Raw genomic sequence first — 22,067 nt, 5'->3', positions numbered from 1 at the left:
TGAATGGACCAATTACTCAGATGATTCATAAATGCAAACCTTTGAATGGCTACCCGCGTGGACATTGTACCTGGAGATCTTTCACTTCTGTGGGCAGAAGCTCTGTAGCAGGTAATGCTATTGATCTATTCTGATGTAATTTTAAAACAGAAAAGTGACCAACCATGATTCTCTTTTCTACTGTGTCAGAAAGTGGCAGTCACTCCGGCTTCTTGCTGCACAATGGGATACTCGGCTGGTATGTGGAGAGGAACGCACAGCTCAGAGAGGCTGGAGACAAATGAAAACAGAGAAGCCATTCCCAGTCTTCAGACTAGCAAGGGTGGGGGAGTGCTGTGGAGACAGAGGGTGTGGCTCTTGGGATGGGGGGATGGAGTGCCTGGCTTTTCTCAGCAGTGGCCCCTCTGGTCCATTATAGAGTGGTTGTGACTGGCTCAGAAGTGCCAATTTTCCAAATTAACATCTGCAAAGGTTAAATGATATCTACAATTAAGGGGGGGGGCAGGATATTTCAAAGGTGACTCTTCCTTAGCAGTGTTACTGATGTTATCTTTACCTAAGGATGTATTGGTCCTGAACAATCCCTCTACTGTATTAAGCACAGACAGACTCCTCTTCATAATCAAGCCTCTCTCTCTCTCCTTTTAAATAAACAGGCATCCAATGAAAGGAAAAGCCAGCTCTTCCTTTTCAGCGTGCAGCATTTTGTGGGAGGAGAAGCAGCTGAATGAAGGTCACCAACATGCGTTGTCTATTCTAATGTGGGTCAGAAAAGAAAAATCCATCATACCGGGTATATTATGTTGCAACAGTCCAGATTTGATGATGCACCAAACTTGTTGATCGGGAAGTGGAGAAGCAGAGGAGACAAAAAACAAGCAGCCAGGAAGTGGTACAAGGGTACATTTTGGAGACCAGAAATGGATACATCAAACAGGGGGCCCCAGCTCAAGAGATGGGAAGCACTGATCTAAGGCATCAATAACCTAAAGTTATATTCAAGTGAGAAAATAGTCTACTTCATACTGATCTCCAAAAACAAAAAAAGTTACATAAAAACCTGTCATTTCTGCATGAGTTAGTGCCTTGTCAGCAAGGGATAACTTGCAACAACATACTAATGACTTTTTTTTTTCTTTTTTGAATTAAAAAGCTAGAAGAAATCCAAAAGGGGTGATATTTAAACCTGTAATTGTGACAAGAACTGCCCTGGAGTAATATCATTTTGTTCTAAAGATATGCTGTCATTAACAGGCTTCTCAGGATTTATGTAGGAAATCTTGCCTGGCACAGGAATGAAGAATTTCCAAGCCTGTCTTAAAAAGTATGTTCCCTATGCAGATACATACTCATTTTCTATGTGAAAGGTGGAATGTACGCCCATCAAAATGCTTCTCCTCCAGGTTCTTGAATTCCTGCTTCAGAAATGGTGAAGTATTTCCCATTCTGAGGGGTTTTTCCTTTGAAGACCAGTGTTCATTAGACTGCTTTCAACCTCATTGTGAGATGACCTCTGTGGGTCCAAAAGCCAAGATGGAACTTAGAATCCCAGGTCAGGGCTTTCAAAAGTGACTAGTGCTTTTTGGTACCCAACTTGAGACACTTTACGGGGCCTGGTTTTCAGAGGGAGAGTGCTCAGCTGAAAACCCGGCTCCTTCAAGTTGTCTCAGGTTGGGCACCCAAAAACTAAGGAACTCAAAATACTAACAAATTTATTAGAGCATAAGCTTTCGTGGACTACAGCCCACTTCTTCGGATGCATATACTCTGAAACCTGTCAAAATACTAGTCACTTTTGAAAGACTTGAACCAAGGCCTCTGGCATGGCATTAGATGAGCATATCAGAGAGAATAACCCCCACCAGCCATCATTTTAATCCAGCTTCACACTGGCACAGCACCTTTCATCAGAGGCATTCAAAGCATTTTACATGCATTAATCAGCCTCACAAACACCTCAGGAAGCGGGTGTTGTTATACCCTTTTTTCTGTGATGTAGTCCTAAATCTGAAGGTACTGGAATGGTGTGGGCTTGCCCCCAGCAGCGTGACCTCATACACTCAGTCTGTAGCCCATAGGGCTAGCCTGCTTGTTTTATTATATCCTTTCTTATGGGTTTGTTGTTTATTATAATTGATAATAGATTTATAGATAATAGATTTACACCACTGGGGGAAGAAAAGCATGCTCTGCATAATAGCGTCCTCCACGTGGTATACTCTGCAAAAAAATCCAAGCAGAAAAATCCATGGGCCACTACTTTGGCAATCTTGAAATAGTACCGGAACAGTGTTCCAGCACATTCCAACTTGACTACACCACTTCCTGTGTCACAAAAGGACAAACTAAGGCACTGAAAGGTTAAGTATCTTGCACAGAATCACTGATTCCCAGCCCCCTGAACTGAACTGAACAACAATCCCTCGCTATGGCAAAGAAAACTGAAGCTGCCACACTGTTATAACTGTACAGAAGAAAGGCTAGAGTGTGGCTGTTGGGAAAGGACAACAGCATTGGAAAATTAGACTGTATGTGTGAAGGCCCCACATTAATCTGCTTCCCATTCTAAACATTCTTCCTCTTACCCAAAATTACAAATCACCTTAGTTGGAAAGCATGATTCTGATATTGTGCCAAATGCACTATGGGAGGATTTTCAAAAGTGCTCAGCATTGGCCTAACTCTGATTTCCTAGATACTGTTGATTTCCATTTTCCAGATAGTACACCTCTACCCCGATACAATGCGACCCGATATAACACAAATTCAGATATAACGCAGTAAAGCAGCGCTTTGGGGTGGGCGAGGCTGCGCCCTCCGGCGGATCAAAGCAAGTTCGATATAACGCGGTTTCACCTATAACACGGTAAGATTTTTTGGCTCCCGAGGACAGCATTATATTGGGGTAGAGGTGTATTTCTCATTCTCTCCTCCCTCTCCCCCAATATATATTTTTTTCTCTACCTTATCCTGTTTTGTTATAAAATCTCTTTCCTTTGCAGGTCTCTGCCTTTGCAACAGGGGATCATTTCTGAATACCTCTCAGGCTGTTGTACCAAGCAGGGTGACAACCACTCAGTGATGATAAGGCCAAACTCTCTGGCAGACAGTGTAGTATGGAACACTAGTGTAATGCATTCTCACTGGCCTGCCCTCCTCATCAACCAGGCTACTACACATTTAAAATGCTGTATATCTGTATGGCCTTCTTGGTTATCCCCAGGTTACAACAGTCCAGATTTGATGATGTGCCAAACTTGTCGATCAAGAGGTGGACTTAGACCACCAACTTATTTCACCTAAGACACTGAACTGCCCTCACCTGGTGGTCATGATGAGGTGATATAAAGAGCAGATTGCAGAACAAAAGAAGCCATCTGCCGCGCATAACAACAACAAGCAGTTTTACTGGTCTTACAAACCCCAGGAACTATGCTACATAGTCTTGAGTGCCCTCTATGATATACAGACATCTCTCGCAACAGGTGTAGCTTGTAGCTCCTCCTCATCTCAATCTACACGGGAGGTCCACTTCCTAGACACCACAGTACAAATAAGCGATGGCCACATTAACACCACCCTATACCGAAAACCCACCGACCGCTACGCCTACCTTCATGCCTCCAGCTTCCACCCCGGACACACCACACGATCCATCGTCTACAGCCAAGCGCTGAGGTACAACCGCATCTGCTCCAACCCCTCAGACAGAGACCAACACCTACAGGATGTTCACCAAGCATTCTCAAAACTACGATACCCACACAAGGAAATAAAGAAACAAATAAACAGAGCCAGACGTGTACCCAGAAACCTCCTGCTACAAGACAGGCCCAAAAAAGAAACCAACAGAACTCCACTGGCCATCACCTACAGTCCTCAGCTTAAACCTCTCCAACACATCATCAGTGATCTACAACCATCCTGGACAATGATCCCTCACTTTCACAGACCTTGGGAGGCAGGCCAGTCCTCGCCCACAGACAACCCGTCAACCTTAAGCATATTCTCACCAGCAACCACGCACCGCACCATAACAACTCTAACTCAGGAACCAACCCATGCAACAAACCTCGATGCCAACTCTGCCCACATATCGACACCAGCAACACCATCACAGGACCTAACCAGATCAGCTACAACATCACCGGCTCATTCACCTGCATGTCCACCAATGTTATATATGCCATCATGTGCCAGCAATGCCCCTCTGCTATGTACATTGGCCAAACTGGACAGTCACTACACAAGAGGATAAATGGACACAAGTCAGATATCAGGAATGGCAATATACAAAAACCTGTAGGAGAACACTTCAACCTCCCTGGCCACACAATAGCAGATGTAAAGGTAGCCATCTTACAGCAAAAAAACTTCAGGACCAGACTCCAAAGAGAAACTGCTGAGCTCCAGTTCATTTGCAAATTTGACACCATCAGATCAGGATTAAACAAAGACTGTGAATGGCTATCCAACTACAGAAGCAGTTTCTCCTCCCTTGGTGTTCACACCTCAACGGCTAGCAGAGCACCTCACCCTCCCTGATTGAACTAACTTCGTTATCTCCATACTGATTTATACCTGCCTCTGGAAATTTCCATTACTTGCATCTGAAGAAGTGAGGTTCTTACCCACGAAAGCTTATGCTGCCAATACTTCTGTTAGTCTTAAAGGTGCCACAGGCCCCTCTGTTGCTTTTTACAGATTCAGACTAACTCGGCTACCCCTCTGATCCTCATCTCAAGTATATTTGAACTGGCAACCAAGGGATGAAGGGCTTTGTATCCTGTTACTGATCCCCTGAGCTAGGCTGTCTCCCAACCACAAAGTCCTTTTTTCTGAAGTGTGCATGAGAGTAGTTTTCATTTGAAATAAAATATCTTTTTGATCACGTTTTAGTTTTTCAGTTTCATTCATGACATTCTTTCCCTGCAGGAAACACACCATAATTGAAGGGTAGAAGAAAAGAGAAAAAATGGTACTGGCTGAGATTCTGCTATTTTAAAAAGTGATTATTTTTATTTTGATGTGTAGTTTGTTTGTTTTAAGGTTTTGGTGAGAAACCACCTTCTCCCTCCCATCAATCGCTGCTTTCAACAGCTCTTCACGGGTGACTGCGTCTCTTTTAAATTTCATTTCCTGTTAAAAAGAATAAACAGGCAATGGTTTAATGCTGTCGATTTGGCTTATTTAATAGAAATTGAAACTTAAATGAGGCTCAGTTGTGAGTCAATTACTGAAGAAACCGGCAAGCTGGGAGAAAACTTTAAAATGATTACTCATGGAGTTTTGTAATATTGTTTAACAATACTGTGTTAAAAAAAAATAAAGAAGAAATATTCAAGCAAGGGATGTTAACTTCCAAGCAGCAGTAGGTACAGTAAGAACCACTTAATAGGAACAGTTGCTTAATTGGGAAACTTGGCTGGGAACCATAAGCTTTAAAATCTGTTTTATTGGGACTTCTGAGATCTCCTGCCAGATTGTAGGAAGACAGGTGGAAGCTGATTTCTTGAAATCCTAGGTGCTAGTGAGGTGGAAATTGAAGTGTAAATGTAATTTCCTCCTCCTAGGCTTCAACTCAACTGACTAGCATGTACTACAGTTCAATTTGCCTTACCTAAGCTAGCGTTTTAGAGCGTATTAGTTAGGACATGGTAGCTAACATTTAAAAAAACCTAGCTTTTTTATCCTGTACAAGACAAAACATGTGTGTTACTTTGTTCTCATGCATTTTTACAGAATCAGGCTCTGAGACTGTAAGCTTTTTGGGCAGCAAATGTGTCTTAATCCACATCTGTAAATCTATGTTTTAGTTGTGTAAATGTATAGTTCTGTAGAAATGACAATAAGAGCTGAGGATAATGATGAAGTTGTAATCCCCTTGGAATGCAGAAGTTACCTCAGCAGGTGATAACTGTTGCATTCCAAGTGGATTAGCACAGTGAACTTTTTATCCATTGTCAGTCATGGATGTTATTAACAGGTGCCACTGAAACAATGCTGAAAACAGTTGAACCGCTAGCGTAGACAGGACCCAATCACATTCAGCACCATCACAGAAACCTTACTCTGAGCAGTAAAATGACCTGATGCTCAAAATTACTGAAGAAGCCCACAAGCTGGGAGAAAACTTTAAAATGATTACTCATTGAGTTTTGTAATGGTGGCAGCAGACAGAGCCTTGTCTACATTAACACTCCTACCACCGCTTCCTGTTGGAACTGAAATGTTGGCAGCAATAGTGGGAAATGTTGACTCTAATTGGTGTAACTTGCACGCTGAGGAGCTGGAAGAAGGTGTACAGTGAAGTAGGCAGTAGCCCACACCTTTATGATATACTTTCTTCTGGCTATCAATTTTGAATCTCAGGACAATGGCTGTAAATTACACTGGTCTACAATTTTTGAGAAGTCGTCTGCTTCAGAGATAAAATGTGCTATTTATTATGTATTTTGATGTGCTGAATTCAAATATGACAATTAAAACAACTGATTGGCTACTGTTTCTAAGATATTTAAGTTTTTACATTTTATGTCTATGTATATTGTGTAGATGATAGAGTTTTAATCATAAATTGTAAACCTAGATATTTTCATGTGTTTATGGTTGCTTTACATGATAATATTTCACCTGTCCTGTTTATGTAACACTTTAAAAATCAGCAAAAGGGTTATATAAATAAAATGTATTATGACACAAAAGGCAAAAAACTATTATGTACATAGTTTAGTCCTATTCAGTGTCTACTCGGCGCTTCTTGGCTTGTTTCTTGTATTCATTAAATGGAGCAGCTCTTGTCACTGTCCAGCAATAGTCTGCAAGCATTGATGGGCTCCATTTGCCCTGATAGCATTTCTCCATTGTTGCAATGTCCTGGTGAAATCGCTCGCCGTGCTCGTCGCTCACTGCTCCGCAGTTAGGTGGAAAAAAATCTAGATGAGAGTGCAAAAAATGTATCTTTAGTGACATGTTGCAACCAAGGCTTTTGTATGCCTTGAGGAGGTTTTCCACCAACAACCTGTAGTTGTCTGCCTTGTTGTTTCCGAGAAAATTTATTGCCACTAACTGGAAGGCTTTCCATGCCGTCTTTTCCTTGCCACGCAGTGCATGGTCAAATGCATCATCTCGAAGAAGTTCCCGAATCTGAGGACCAACAAAGACACCTTCCTTTATCTTAGCTTCACTTAACCTTGGAAATTTTCCACGGAGGTACTTGAAAGCTGCTTGTGTTTTGTCAATGGCCTTGACAAAGTTCTTCATCAGACCCAGCTTGATGTTTAAGGGTGGTAACAAAATCTTCCTTGATTCAACAAGTGGTGGATGCTGAACACTTTTCCTCCCAGGCTCCAATGACTGTCGGAGTGGCCAATCTTTCTTGATGTAGTGGGAATCTCTTGCACGACTATCCCATTCGCAGAGAAAACAGCAGTACTTTGTGTATCCAGTCTGCAGACTAAGCAAGAGAGCGACAACCTTCAAATCACCACAAAGCTGCCACTGATGTTGGTCATAGTTTATGCACCTCAAAAGTTGTTTCATGTTGTCATAGGTTTCCTTCATATGGACTGCATGACCAACTGGAATTGATGGCAAAACATTGCCATTATGCAGTAAAACAGCTTTAAGACTCGTTTTCGATGAATCAATGAACAGTCTCCACTCATCTGGATCATGAATGATGTTGAGGGCTGCCATCACACCATCGATGTTGTTGCAGGCTACAAGATCACCTTCCATGAAGAAGAATGGGACAAGATCCTTTTGACGGTCACGGAACATGGAAACCCTAACATCACCTGCCAGGAGATTCCACTGCTGTAGTCTGGAGCCCAACAGCTCTGCCTTACTCTTGGGTAGTTCCAAATTCCTGACAAGGTCATTCAGTTCACCTTGTGTTATGAGGCGTGGTTCAGAGAAGGAGGATGGGAGAAAATGTGGGACCTGTGACATTGCTGGTTCAGGACTAGAAGTTTCATCCTCTTCCTCGTCTGACTCAAGTGAGAATGATTCTGGTGCATCAGGAACTGGCAGTCCTTCTCCGTGGGGTACTGGGCGTATAGCTGATGGAATGTTTGGATAATGCACAGTCCACTTTTTCTTCTTTGACACACCTTTCCCAACTGGAGGCACCATGCAGAAGTAACAATTGCTGGTATGATCTGTTGGCTCTCTCCAAATCATTGGCAATGCAAAAGGCATAGATTTCCTTTTCCTGTTCAACCACTGGTGAAGATTTGTTGCACAAGTGTTGCAGCATATGTGTGGGGCCCACCTCTTGTCCTGATCTCCAATTTTGCAGCCAAAATAAAGGTGATAGGTTTTCTTAACCACAGTGGTTATACTGCGCTTTTGTGATGCAAAAGTCACTTCACCACAAACATAGCAGAAGTTATCTGCATTGCTCACACAAGTATGAGGCATCTCTGCTCATTTTGGCTAAACAGAAATGTGTCCCTTTGCAAAATCAAACACTGACAAATAAGAGAGCACGAAACTGTATGATTTCTAGAGCTGATATAGGGCAATTTGTTCAGCAGAGTGATGTAAGCTTCGTTATGATTGCATCATCCATGACTTCTAGGAATAACATGATGCAATTCATATCATGTATGATGCAATACCAGTTTCAGATTGCATCATTCATTGTTTTGCCTAAAAAGCAAGTACTGTCCAAACCCAGTCATAGATTTATTCATAGATCCAGTCAAAGATGTATTTTAGTCATTTCTGGTTTAAATTGAGATCCCTTCCCTTTATAACTCACTTATCCTCCGCCATTCCCAAGTCAAGGGTCGTATATACTGACCCAATAGCATATCTTGAAAACTAGAGCCAATCAACAATTTTAAGCATCATTTTCGTTCTCAGTGCCCAGAATTAGTAAAGTTTGACTACATTTATTTCAGAAGCATTTTGGCTGTAGAGCAGTGTTATCTAAGGGTATGTCTACACCCAGCCGCTAATTCGGCGGCTGGCAATCGAAGTTCTGGGTTCGACTTATCGCGTCTTGTCTGGACGCGATAAGTCGAACCAGGAAGTGCTCGCCGTCGACTGCGGTACTCCAGCTAGACGAGAGGAGTACCGCGGAGTCGACGGGGGAGCCTGCCTGCCGCGTGTGGACCGAGGTAAGTTCGAACTAAGGTACTTCGAACTTCAGCTACGTTATTCACGTAGCTGAAGTTGCGTACCTTAGTTCGATTTGGGGGTTTAGTGTAGACCAAGCCTAAGAGAGTCATAGGCCATGTCCGCACTGCAGACATCTAAACAAACAAACAAAAATCCTCAGCAGTGTTAACCCTACTGTAGAAGAATGGCTGTGGCTAGACCTATTTTTGCTACCAGCTGAAAAGTCTAATCAAAACAGTGATAAAAATGACTCTGGTCACAGGAGTCTTGCCTACACAAACTCTCCCATTGGGACTAACAATGGTAGGAATATTTAGGGCAAAGTTCTCCAGTGTAGATTAGGTTCAATTTAGTGAAAGGTTAATTTATTCTATTTTACATATAGCTTCTGAACTTTGCCCTTTGAATATGTTTTTGCAGAAGCATGTAGGGAGGATGAGCTTCTGGAGTCTGTGCAAAAGCAGCATTCAATTTAATATACATTATTATTGTTCTTTAACGTAGTTTTTTTAATGCAATTGTAAAGTCAAGTGCTCAAAAGTTAGGTATAGTATCCTCCTCCACATTTTACAGATGAGGAACTGAAGGACAGAAAGAATAAAGTCAAAAAAGTGTCAACTAAATTTGGTACCCACTCTGAGTGCCCAGCAGCCGGACTGCATCTACTATGAGACCAGGGGCTGATTTTTCAGAGTATTTAGCATTTTAAATTACTTTCTATAATCCGAGCACACCACCCATTGACTTCATTTGCAATTGCAAGTGCTCAGCACTTGCGCAAATCAGACCCTGGGTATTTCAAGTTGGGGGCACAGAAAATGAAGTGGCAACCTGTGAAAAGTTTGGTTTAAGGGACTCGCTTAGCATGATAGGAACTCTGCAGCAGACACTGGGACAGAATCCAATTCCTCAGGGGAGCATTCAACTGCCTTAGCCAAAGGCCCTCCTTACTCTTCTTGCGGTCCTCTGCCTCATTCACTACACACCTTCCAATTTCTGCAAGAAAGCTGGGATCCTACAGACAACAGTTTCCTTCACTACACAACCCTGAATCATCCCCAGCTCACGGTCCATCCTGTGTACGGGTCCTAAGGAACAAAATAGTATGGGATCACCTAATAAAGGATGTATCATAATGCATACACACAAATGGCCCAAATTAAGGTTGCATACACAACCATAATTCTGGAATTTCCTATCTTTTGCCTGCTTGACTCTGTGACCTTTACATTTTTAATGCAGTTTTTCTATCTTTTCTATGTAGTTTCCTATGTTCCAAAAAACCGAATACAAACCACCCAACCCAGAAATTCCTCCAGGTGGAAGGAACCATATTGACCTTCACATGGGCCATCAGCAGAAAAACGTTTTAGATCTATAGCACTGGCCTCTGCCACTTGAGCTAAGAGGGTAACTGATACAGTAATATGTTGTCATCCTCTGTGGACCAACCACTGGAGGGAGATAAGACATTTTGCCAGTGGGTTTCACAGCTATTTGCTGACCGCTGAGAGATATTGAGACTCAGGAATCCTGTGCTTTAGTGCTTACAAAAGCCTTCTGATCTGTCCCCCAACAAGCCTGATCCCTTTTACCCAGGTCCTCTCCAGCTCGCCCCATCTCAGTCCTCCTCCCACAAAACCAGTTCCTGTTCCAGTCTACTTCTCCCTTCTTCTCACAGCTCTTACCATCTTCCTCACCCGCTCCTCACCCCTCTGCATCGCAGTCAAAGGCTACTTCTTTCTCCTCCCTGCTGTCTTGGTGCCAGCGGTGGGAGCATTAGGAGTACATGAGAGACATCTTCCTGCTCTCAGTTCTGCTGCTTGGCACTTCTCTCTCTCAGATGCAATTGCAGGGAAAGTCATGCTGAGCCCTTGCAGCACTGCGATTTAACATTTGCAATTGCTCTGTGGGGATGATGCATGTGTAGTCTGGCCAGGACAAAGGAGCTAGGATGGGCTGGAGCATGCTCAGTTCAGATAGAATCTTTGAAGGATTTAGCAGCCAAACTCTAAAAAGACTCTACTGAGAATATGTGAACTGTGATTTTTCAGAGAGTTTTCTAATGTGGTCAGATTTTGGCAGAATTTCACAGGTATGGAAAAAAGTACATCTATGACAAGAGGATGAAACAGATGTACTATTTCTTTAGAATGGGCAAAACAACATATTTTCCCCTAACTTTGTTCTCTGCAATGGCAGACGCCTGTCAAAGGACACTTCAACCCAAATTATTAAAGTTAGACAAAGTTACAAGCAACTGAAAACAGGGTCTTTAAATGAAAGTGTTAGGGAAACTTAACTAAACGCGTTCTACCATTTCCACCTAAAAAAAAAAAATCACATTAGAAGTATTTGAGAGACCAGACTGGTCCAGAAAGATGCAGGTCACAGGCTTCCAATAAAGACTAAAAGAGGCTGAACAATCTGGCTTACATTACCTATGCTGCATAATTCATGAAATGAAAGGGGATGAGAAATACATTTCTTTTTTTCCCTCACAATTTATGTCCTTTGGTGTGTTCAAACTCTCACATAATTACTGATTACAAACGTTTAGAAGTATTTTTCTCTTCTACTAACCTAATGTCTTGAAATTTCATAGTAAACACATACAGGCAAACTGATTCTGGCCAATGCTTATTAATTTTGAGAGCAGATCCTAAGATCCACCAGCTGAAATGTCAGGCAGGACATAAACTTCTTTAATTCACATCTTGAAATATTTTTACCATGTGGAACATTTTACTGGGTGGCGGGGGGAGGAACCCAACATTTTTCAAAAATCACAGAATTGCATGTAATTGAATGTCAAAGGTTTGTCTTAGATCCACTCTCCTCCCGTTTACTTACTGATTTGAATAAGAAAGCCAAAAAGAATATGTGAGGAGTAAAGCCTGGTTTTACATCTTTCTGTTTTCTCTCTCCACTTACCTTTGTCTAGTTCACTTGAAATGTTCCATGATGATGTCGGCATTAAATCAGCAGAGACTGACAAATTTGTTCCTGAAAAGGAGAGGAAAAACACAACAGTTAATATATTAATTTACAGAATTACTTGATCTTTCCAAAGACAATGCCTTCTGAACAAGCTAATTTAAATACCACTGTTTTTTAAAATCTAATGGATGCTCCACCTTGCCATGCTGAAGTGTACGAGCAACAGTGCTGGTCAAGGGAAAAAGGCAAGGTCAGCCTGGAATTTTGTTTTGCAATGCAGTCATTGTTTAAAATGTATGATTGTGAGACTTTATATTAATTAAGCAACACATTTTGGGGGAAATATTCAGCTCGTCTCTTCTAGCTGTGTGGAGGTGGAATATTACAGTATCACACCCAAGTATCAGAGGGGTAGCCGTGTTAGTCTGAATCTGTAAAAAGCAACAGAGGGTCCTGTGGCACCTTTAAGACTAACAGAAGTATTGGGAGCATAAGCTTTCGTGGGTAAGAACCTCACTTCTTCAGATGCAAGAGACGTCTCTTGCATCTGAAGAAGTGAGGTTCTTACCCACGAAAGCTTATGCTCCCAATACTTCTGTTAGTCTTAAAGGTGCCACAGGACCCTCTGTTGCTTTTTACAGTATCACACCCAGTACTCTGACAAGAAAAACATAGCATGCTTCAAGGTGGCTGAATGTATTATCAATTAACATTTCTAAGGGGCCTATTCCTGCAAGTCCATGCTCACAGAAACAGTCATTGCTTATGCAAATAATCCCACTGAATTCACTGGGACTACTTGTGAGAGCAATCCCTCCTCACATGGGTAAGGGCTTGATCTGTGCATCAACAACATCCTATCTCAGTTGGCTCTTGGAAAGTCTAGTTGCTGCTACTAATTTATTTATTTTTTAAAGAAAAGACTCTGGATAAGTTTTATTTTGCAGGGTCAATCTGAAATGTCTTCAATTTTAACACCATCTAGGCATATTTTTCAGTAACCTCGGCTCTTTCATTTATTGCTACAGGGCTTTATATTTATTTGGTTTTTTTTTAAATCTTATACTATCCATGCACACAGCAAGATTACACAGAATCCTGCTAAAGAAAACTGACAACTCAGTTCAGTCCCCCAAATTTGTTTTTAAAAGACACCCCTAGTAGGAACACAGATGTGTCCATTACATTTAAAACAATGAAACCTTTTTACAAATGTGTAAACTCCACTGCAGTGCTGTGAATCCACTGCCCAAAGGATCCAGGGGGCAGAGTACTGCAGCTCTATTTGGAGCCCACTATTGGATTCCACCTGCACCGGTCCAGTAGCAGGATCAGAGCTGGAGGGGTGTAACCCACACCTACAAAGTGTGCCCCCCTAGCATGGCTGGCCCAGAGTTTATGAGGCTGCTATAGCCTGTGAGCTAGCAGAATCACCTCTTTTAGCTGAAATGTCAGAGGATCAAGCCGGAGGTCTAGGTTCACTGCTGATAACCCACCCAAGGGTGATGGGAGATGCATTACAGTGGGATTGAGTTAATACATGCAGGAACAACAACAAAATGAAACTGAATTCAGCTTCATTTTCCAAACTGAAACACAGGAAATTTCCAGAATAAATAGTGGAAAGTAAACACGATTTCTATACTTCTTCAGTTTTAATACTCTGCATTCATTGTGCACCCAAAGCATGGTCCTGCATTCACTGTGCACCCAAGCTTAAGCTGATTTCAGTAGGGCCAGTTAATAGAAGTCAGGATCAGGAAGCTAAGATGTTAATATAGATAAGAATATGATTTGTATTCTGACACTGCCCTGTTAACATGTTCCAAGCAATCAAAACAGAGTATGTCTTCTATACCTAGAAAATAAGTTCATGGATAAAAATTGTCAGCACAAAGATATTCAAATCTATTCTATTTTTATTTCATCTTTTAAGTGGCTTTTTTATTTAATAAATGGTATGCGCAAACTCACAAATGCACGAAGTAATAAGATATGGCCACTACCCTTTCCTTATAAATACCCTCTTTCTTACAAGCCCACCTGGTAGCACTGCTTATTTAAGAGTCTGTCAAGCATTTCCAATGTAAACACAGTATTTGAAGGCATTATAAGTCATCCATTTTCATGGGGCTGAACTAGATATACAAGATAGAAACACACTCAGTGGGGCCAGATCCTCAGCTAATGTAAGTTGGCATAGCTCCACCTAAATCAGTGGAGACATCTATTTACCCCAGCTGCAGTTTTGGCCAAGCCTATACATCCCTGTGCACTCTTAGATAGTGTAATAAATATTTTCCCAGAGATATGTCATATTTCCCAGTGACGCAGACTCGATGACAGGATTTTCCATTCTGCTGCACAGCCTAAGCACGAGAGATTTGCCTCAGGATGCCATAGTCTGTCTGTCTGAATTTCTTGGATTTTGTGGGATTAAACCTAAAATTGACTTTATTCCAGATTCTTCTATTATTCATGTTAATGCTTAGATTTAATAATCAATTGCCATATATACAGTACCTACCATGCCATACTGATTTTAGGGACAATTTCTCTGAATCTCTCATGGCTTCCCCAACAGTAGTCTGTCTTGCTGATTGAATACAATGTCAGACTGCTGTCTACTGCATAGATCCATGGCATTGCTGAGAGCAAACATGGTCACCATAAACCTCCATGCACTAATTGTACTACTCAGAGAGCCTTAGATCTGAGGCTGTAATGGAGATAATCCCTTTGAGAGATACATTAAGTGACTGTATTGGACCTTGTGATAATTAGTTCTTGGTTTTCATGGCAATAGCTGAGAGCCAGCAACAACTGAGAGACAATGGGCCAATCTTGAGGTGAAAATGGTCCCTGTCTCCAGAGGTGAAAGTAAGCCGGTACGCCCTGGTATGGATCGGCTTCCCCTGGTGGCAATTTAAAGGGCCTACGGTTCCCAGCAGCAGCAGGAGCCCCAGGCCCTTTAAATTGCCACCAGAGCCCTGCTGCCGGAGCCCTGGGGAAGTGGCAGTGAGGCTCGGGCTGCGATTTAAAGGGCCTGGGGCGCCTGCCGCAGCTACCACCCCTGGCCCTTTAAATTGTCCCCAGAGCTCTGGGGTAGCAGTGGCGGGTCTCCGGCGGCTATTTAAAGGATCCGGGGCTGTGGCAGCCGCTACAGCCTTGGCCCTTAAAATAGCCGCCAGAGACCTGCCGCCACTACCCCAGGGCTCTGGCAGGCTCCGGGGACGATTTAAAGGGCCCAGGGTGATAGCAGCTACCGGATCCCCGGTCCCTTTAAATCGTCCCTGGAGCCCTGCTGCCAGAGCCCTGCGGAGACGGTGGCAGGGCTCTGGCAGCTATTTTAAGGGCTCGGACGGTAGCGGCTGCCGCAGCCCTGGATTCTTTAAATAGCCGCCGGAGCCCTGCCACCGCTAGCCCAAGGCTCCTGGGACGATTTAAAGGGTCCGGGGCTCTGGTAGCCACTACCGCCCCGGGCCCTTTAAATCGTCTTCGGAGCCTGCCAGAGCCCTGGGGTAGTGGCGGCGGGGCTCAGGCGGCAATTTAAAGGGACAGGGGCTCCCGGCTGCCGCTACTGCAGCGGAGCCCCAGACCCTTTAAAGTTCCACCTCTGCAGCTGGTAGCTCTGGGAGTGATTTAAAAGGCCCGGGGCTCCCAGCTGCTGCTACCACAGTCCCATCCCCGGGCCCTTTAAATCCTGATTTAAAATGCCCGGGGATTTAAAGGTCTCGCCTCTTCTGGTAGAGGCCCCGTCCTCTTCTGGTCGAAGCTCCGCCCCCTCCTAAGGACTCCGGAGTACCAGTAAGTCCTTTAAGTTACTTTCACCCCTGCCTGTCTCCCACTCAGGGGAGTTCCACAGCAGCTTGATTCTCAGGCTTGGGTGCTAGGTCACACTCTGCAGGGATCTGATGCGGCTCAAAAGGAAGTGGGCTGAGTTCATGAAAACGAGCTACTCTCTGTCCTCTCCACTGTCCAACCTTCTTGGAACCTGACCCTTGGGTCATCCCTGCTCAGAGAGCCTAGAGGCTTCTGTAAACTTGTGGCAATAATCTCGTGGACTCACATGCAGGAAATAGAGAGGAAAACACTGGGGCTCTTAGACTGGGGTGCTCTTTATGAGCCCTCCCTTCCCCAAAATCGGTGCTTATATGTGTGATATTGGAGGGGTTTTAGGTGCTTTGTTTCCCCCCATTGACACATCCTATTCCTTAGGAAGAGGACATTCAGCTGCGTTTCAGATGTCAGTCCTTCAGGCTGGGACTAGTAGGCACCCTAAGTATCTCCTCAGTTGAGGAGATCCTGCCAAACAAGAAGAGACATCCGAGGAGGATCTGCACCATTGACATCACTTCTTAGGAACCCCATTGGAGTGGGGGGAATTTCCGACTGTATTTCTCAGAGAAGAGTTGGGCTGAAAGGTCACAGAGCATTAGCGGGTCAGTCACATACCTTCCAGAGCACAGAACAACTCTTGTCTCACTCAATACAAACGAGGAGACTGTATCACTAATATGCAGTCTTGAGTGTTCCACAGGCCAGTGTCTGAGTTTTATAATATAGGGAAGCACTGAACAAAACAATATAGGAGAGGAGTGTGTGACCATTACATTTCAGAGCATTAGCAAAAAAACAAGCCCAACAAACAACCCATGAAACTAGGGATCATGTGAAAACTAATCTCATGAATGTTTTCAGAAATACCGATGATTACATCTTACTGTGCAGCGACAACATAAGGAAATTGAAATGGGATTAACATTTGTTGTGTAAATGTTAACAGCTTAAATGACTTCTGTAAGAAGAGCAAACTAGGAGGGAAAAAACAAACAAACTTTTGTTGATTACACTGGAAAGAACTACTATAAACCTAGGAACATCTGCCATACAGACTCAGTTCAGTGTGCTCCATCTAGTCCAGTATCCTGTCACTGACAGTAGCCAGTATCAAGTGCTTCAGAGGAAGGTGCATGAAATCCTACAGGAGGTAGTTATGGGATAACCTGCAAACAGGAAAAACAATATTGCTGCCCCCCAGAAGTTCAAAAATCATGAGATGGGCTTAAAAATGAGATTTCAAAAATAATACATTTTGGGTTCCATCTATTCCCCTTCAGATGTCAAAGCATTTAGGGTTCACCTTTTCAAACTTTTATTCACAGCTGTAAGGGCTAGAAACGTCCTTTTTTTTTTTTTTTTTTTTTACAGAATTAAAGCCAAGATTCCATTATAATAACCTTATTCCAGCAGCTGCATTTTTAAGAAAACACCAGATATTATTAGACTTGTAATGAAATTGCAAGAGTTGGCAACACTGAAAGTTTCCTCCTAATCCCCAGAAAATATATAAATGCTTGGTGGAGAACAAGCGCTCTGAGTCATGTTGTTAACTAAGCTTGTGTCTGATATTGCTTTGAGTGTACTGAGAGATACATATTGCTGCTGCACAATTGGTCATTAAGGTTAGCACAGTTACAGCCTGTGAGGCACGTACAGCACTGAGCAGTGTCTTTATTATAATAATATAAACTAGGCAGAATCCATCTGGAAACTTAAAATGCAACTGGGAAGCCAAAACACTTCTCATGGCTCAGGTTTATTCCTTTATGCGTTTTTCCCTTCAAGGACCAAGGATTTTTTTTTTCCAGTCAGCCTCAAAGATTTTGCTTCCTCAGAAATTACCATTCCCCTCTTTAAAGTTGCAGCATTAATATGACTCTCATGTTGGACCTTTGTTTCAAGTGCTGCTGTAATCTTACTGTTGCCAGTTCTTGCAATAGTTGGTGCTCCTCTGAATGCCCCACCTCCCAGAATGATGTGATTACAGAAGAATCTCAGCTCTCATTAAAAAATATATATATATGTTTTTAGTAGATCTGAGCAAAAAATTGAATTTCTGTCCTGTGGAAAATTCCAATAGTTTAGCACATTTATTTTTATCCCAAATGGGAAACACCGAAACTTTTCGTGAAATGAATGAAAAAGTACAAAACAGTTTAAAATTTTTGTTCAAAACATTTTGTTTTAACTTCCCCAAATAGAAAATTCTTTCCTCATTGAAAATTTCTATTTTGACAAAGCACCATTTTCCAACATGAAAATGTTTCACTGAATTTATTTTGACAAGCTCTAGCCCTCGCGGTTGCAGAGAAAAGTTCGCAGACATGACCTCAGGGCACCATACAGGCTCAAAACATAGAGGGGGAAAAATCCCAAATGTATTACTTTTATAAAAAAAAAAGTCATGACTTTGAAGACCATTTCTTTGTTGTTTTGGGGGGCTGAATCGGGATTTTTCAATGCTTGGGGTTGGTTGACCCCGTTAAAAAAATAGTTAGGACTGGAGTCAGTTTTAGCCCCAAATGGGCCTTCTGAACAAAAATAAATCCAATAAAACCTGAAAGGGTTCCAATCATAGAAGATTAGGGTTGGAAGAGACCTCAGGACCATGCTCAAAGCAGGACCAACACCAACTAAATCATTCCAGCCAAGGCTGTGTCAAGCCAGGCCTTAAAACCTCTAAGGATGGAGATTCCACCACCTCCCTAGGTAACCCATTCCAGTGCTTCACCACCCTCCTAGTGAAACAGTGTTTCCTAATATCCACCTAGACCTCCCCCACTGCAACTTGAGACCATTACTCCTTGTTCCGTCATCTGCTACCACTGAGAACAGCCGAGCTCCATCCTCTTTGGAACCCCCCTTCAGGTAGTTGAAGGCTGCTATCAAATCCCCCCCTCACTCTTCTCTTCTGCAGACTAAACAAGGGTTGATGGACTTCCTGGAAGGGTTGTTTGCTGCCCTCATGGCCCCTTCCCACCCTTATAAGCTATAGCATAGCAAGGGGAAGGCCTCACCTCAGAGGCTTGTGGGAGCCCTGCTACTTCCCTGAAGGAGCCTCCAGGGACCTCCTTTCATACATCCTAGTAAAGGGCAGAGCTTCTAAGGCTAGGTCTACACTAAGAGGGGGGGTCAATTTAAGATATGCAAATTCAGCTACACAAATAGCGTAGCTGAATTTGGCGTATCCTATTCAACCTACCCTGCTGTGAGGACGGCGGCAAATCGACTGCCACGGCTCCCCCGTCGACGGCGCTTACTCCTTCTGACGAGGTGGGAGTAAGCGCGTCGATTCGGGGATCGATTTATCCATCTAGATGAGACGCGATAAATCGATCCCCGAGAGATCGATTTCTACCCGCCGATCCGGGCGGGTAGTGTAGACTAGCCCTAAGAGAGGCAGCACTGGGCAGGAACAGTTGTTGTGGAATAGGGAGCAGCAGCTACATGAGCCCACCATAAAACAGGCTCTGTCTCCATGATGCTGGATTAGTGGGGGCAGGAGGAGGGCAGAGGAGTTTGGTAGCCATGCCCCAGGCCTCTTCACCTCAAGACAGGCAGTGGAACAAGAATGAGGAAGACTAAAGAAAACTGAAAAATGGGAGAGCTACAAGCCTGTTTCCTTGCTGTTGGAAATACACTGCTCAGACACAGATCTGCTGCCTACAGGCAGGGCTGCCCCAGCATCTCTCTCCCCTGCCAGGGCAATTCCCTTTGAAGAACCATGGAAGGGTGTGGCACTAAATGCAACGATTCAGCCAGAGGATAAAGCAAACACAATGTATTTTAAATATTAAGTGTTGTTAAAAAAATGCCTGTTTCCCACAAAAATGAAGTTTGCAGTGCTGTTGTAGCCATGTTGGTCCCAGGATATGAGAGAGACAAGGTAGGTGAGATAATATCTTTATTGGACCCACTTCTGTTGGTGGAAGAGACAGAGGCAAGCTTTTGAAAGATAAAAGATATTACCTCCCCTCCCCTTGTCTCTCACAGAACTGAAGTGTTATTTACGTTGTTTTAATTCATGTCCATCCTAAGCAAACTCAAGACCCCTAAAGACCTTTTAAAATACAGTGGGTTTACACTGAATTCCTTTCATCCCCCAGTGCTCACCTTCACTGAGCTTACATTCTGTGAATATAAGGAGTGTGGTTGGTGAGGAAAGGCACCTCCATGCCACCTTTTCACTTTCCTGATCCAGAGGCTGAAATGGCCCAGGACACAATTTACCGCAGCCACAGCCTAAGTACTGCTCTAAAATATGCTGGTTGCAGTAGTTCCACTGGGACTGCCCCTGCCAGCCCAGCTGAGCATAAGCTAGAAGACTGCAGGCTGTGGCTCTGTCTCTGCCACGCGTCTCCTAAACATAGCTGCCAAATGTTGTGCTGCCCAATGGTGTCATCTATGCAAATTATTGAATGAGCTAATTTGCATATGTTGAAGTAATTTGCATATACACATATCCTTCAACTTTCCAAAAATTGTGTGGATTTAGTGTTGGTGAGAAACATTGGCTTGAGCGTCCTGGTGATTGAAGTCCTCTGTTTACCTACAGGGCAGCAGGCAGGCAAATAATCCACATGCACTGTTTTGCCAAATGGCTCTCTTCTGATGGGCCTGGGGCCTCCTCTGGGGTAGAAGTGATAGTTCAGTCTCCATGGCTGCTTTTCTGGGTTTGCCAATTAGTGCAAATCTGTGGTGCTCAGTTCATGATGTGGAAGTTGGAACTGTGAATCACCCAACTCATCTCACGTAGAGATTGCCAGTCATCCATTAGATAGGAACAGCTTTTAATTTCTCCTGAGAGGGCCTAATTCAAACTGGTGATCTACAAATGAAAAGTGCTGCAGCTCATTAGTATTGCCCTGAAGCATCCAGTCCCCGAAGCAGTGCTAATATTACACACCCTCTGAGAATAAGGCTTATTTTCTGGAAAGGCAATATTGCCACCCCCAAGCATTCAAAAATCATGTGTCACACCACAAAACTCATGAGATTGGTTTAAAACTCACGAGATATATGACCTAATTTTTGAGGGTCTGTATTTGCCCTCTGGCTTCTGAGACTTCGGGGCACATTCCAGTCATGTTTTCAAGCTTTGCTCAACAATCAAAAGAGCTAGAAACTTACTGTTAAATTGATAGCTGAGATTCTCTAATAATCACGTATCTCCAGGAACTAGGGCTTTATGAACACTGCCAAATATGAAATTTGCAGTAAAAAAAAAAAAAAGTCACAAGAACTGGCAACACCAAATTTATTAAATCAAGTTCTGACCTTTTCAGAGCTCACCCAGATAGCAACTTCCACTCTGCACCAACAGGCAAAACCTCCCATACATCTCTCTCGGTCTCCTGAAAACACTACAACCAACTGCCTGCAACCAACCCTACTCTTAACAGAAACAGCTACCCCTATTAAGCAAATATAAGCACTAAAGATGCCAAAAATACTAAATACCAACACAAGATTGAAATTCACTTCTAAATAAAATGTTTTGCCATTCAAAAGCATTTCAGCAATTTCACTATCCTCACATTAATGTATATTTTCCCAATAAGGGTTATCAGCAAGTTTTGAATTCACAACCTTCAGATCCTCTTTCACTTGACCTACAGGAGTAACTGGTGGAGGAAACAGGCTGTTATCTATGAGGACCAACCATCACAGGCAGACCCAAGACATACTTTACCAGTGGGTTACACCACTTTTTGTGAGATAGCCCTTTAGAATGCTGGGTATTAGCTTAACACAGAGAAGTTTATGGGGTGACTTGATTACGGTTTATAAGTATGTACATGGGCAACAAATATTTAATAATGAGCTCTTCAATCTAGCAGAGAAATGTATAATACAACCAGTGGCTGGAAGCTGAAGCTAGACATATTCAGTGAGAGTAATTAACCAATGGAACATCTTACCAAGGTCATGGTGACAACTTTGAAATCAAGAATGGATGTTTATCTAAAAGATACTCCTCTAGGAATTATTGTGGGGAAGTTTTATGGCCTGCGATATACAGGAGGTCAGACTAGATGATCACTATGGTCTCTTTGGACACTGGAATCTATGAATCAGCATTCTGTTTCTGCATCTGGGAACAGAGCAGTCCAGGGGTCAGAGACAGAACAGCCAAGTGTAACAATACCCGGTTT

General features: G+C 43.0%; 1 protein-coding gene across 2 annotated transcripts in view; it reads right to left on the bottom strand.

The window, feature by feature from the left end:
* The window catches only part of ROR1 (receptor tyrosine kinase like orphan receptor 1), a 254,208-nt gene that overhangs the window by 76,901 nt on the left and 155,240 nt on the right, over positions 1-22,067 (bottom strand). For both annotated transcript variants that reach the window (XM_065553974.1, XM_042859073.2), the window contains exon 2: positions 12,064-12,135. In XM_065553974.1, the coding sequence (XP_065410046.1) occupies positions 12,064-12,135 (72 nt within the window). The remainder of the gene's footprint in view (positions 1-12,063; positions 12,136-22,067) is intronic.

The sequence above is a fragment of the Chrysemys picta genome, chromosome 8, assembly GCF_011386835.1.
Source record: "Chrysemys picta bellii isolate R12L10 chromosome 8, ASM1138683v2, whole genome shotgun sequence".
In the NCBI taxonomy this organism is placed as follows: Eukaryota; Metazoa; Chordata; order Testudines; family Emydidae; genus Chrysemys; species Chrysemys picta.
This window is presented reverse-complemented; position numbering and strand designations above follow the sequence as displayed.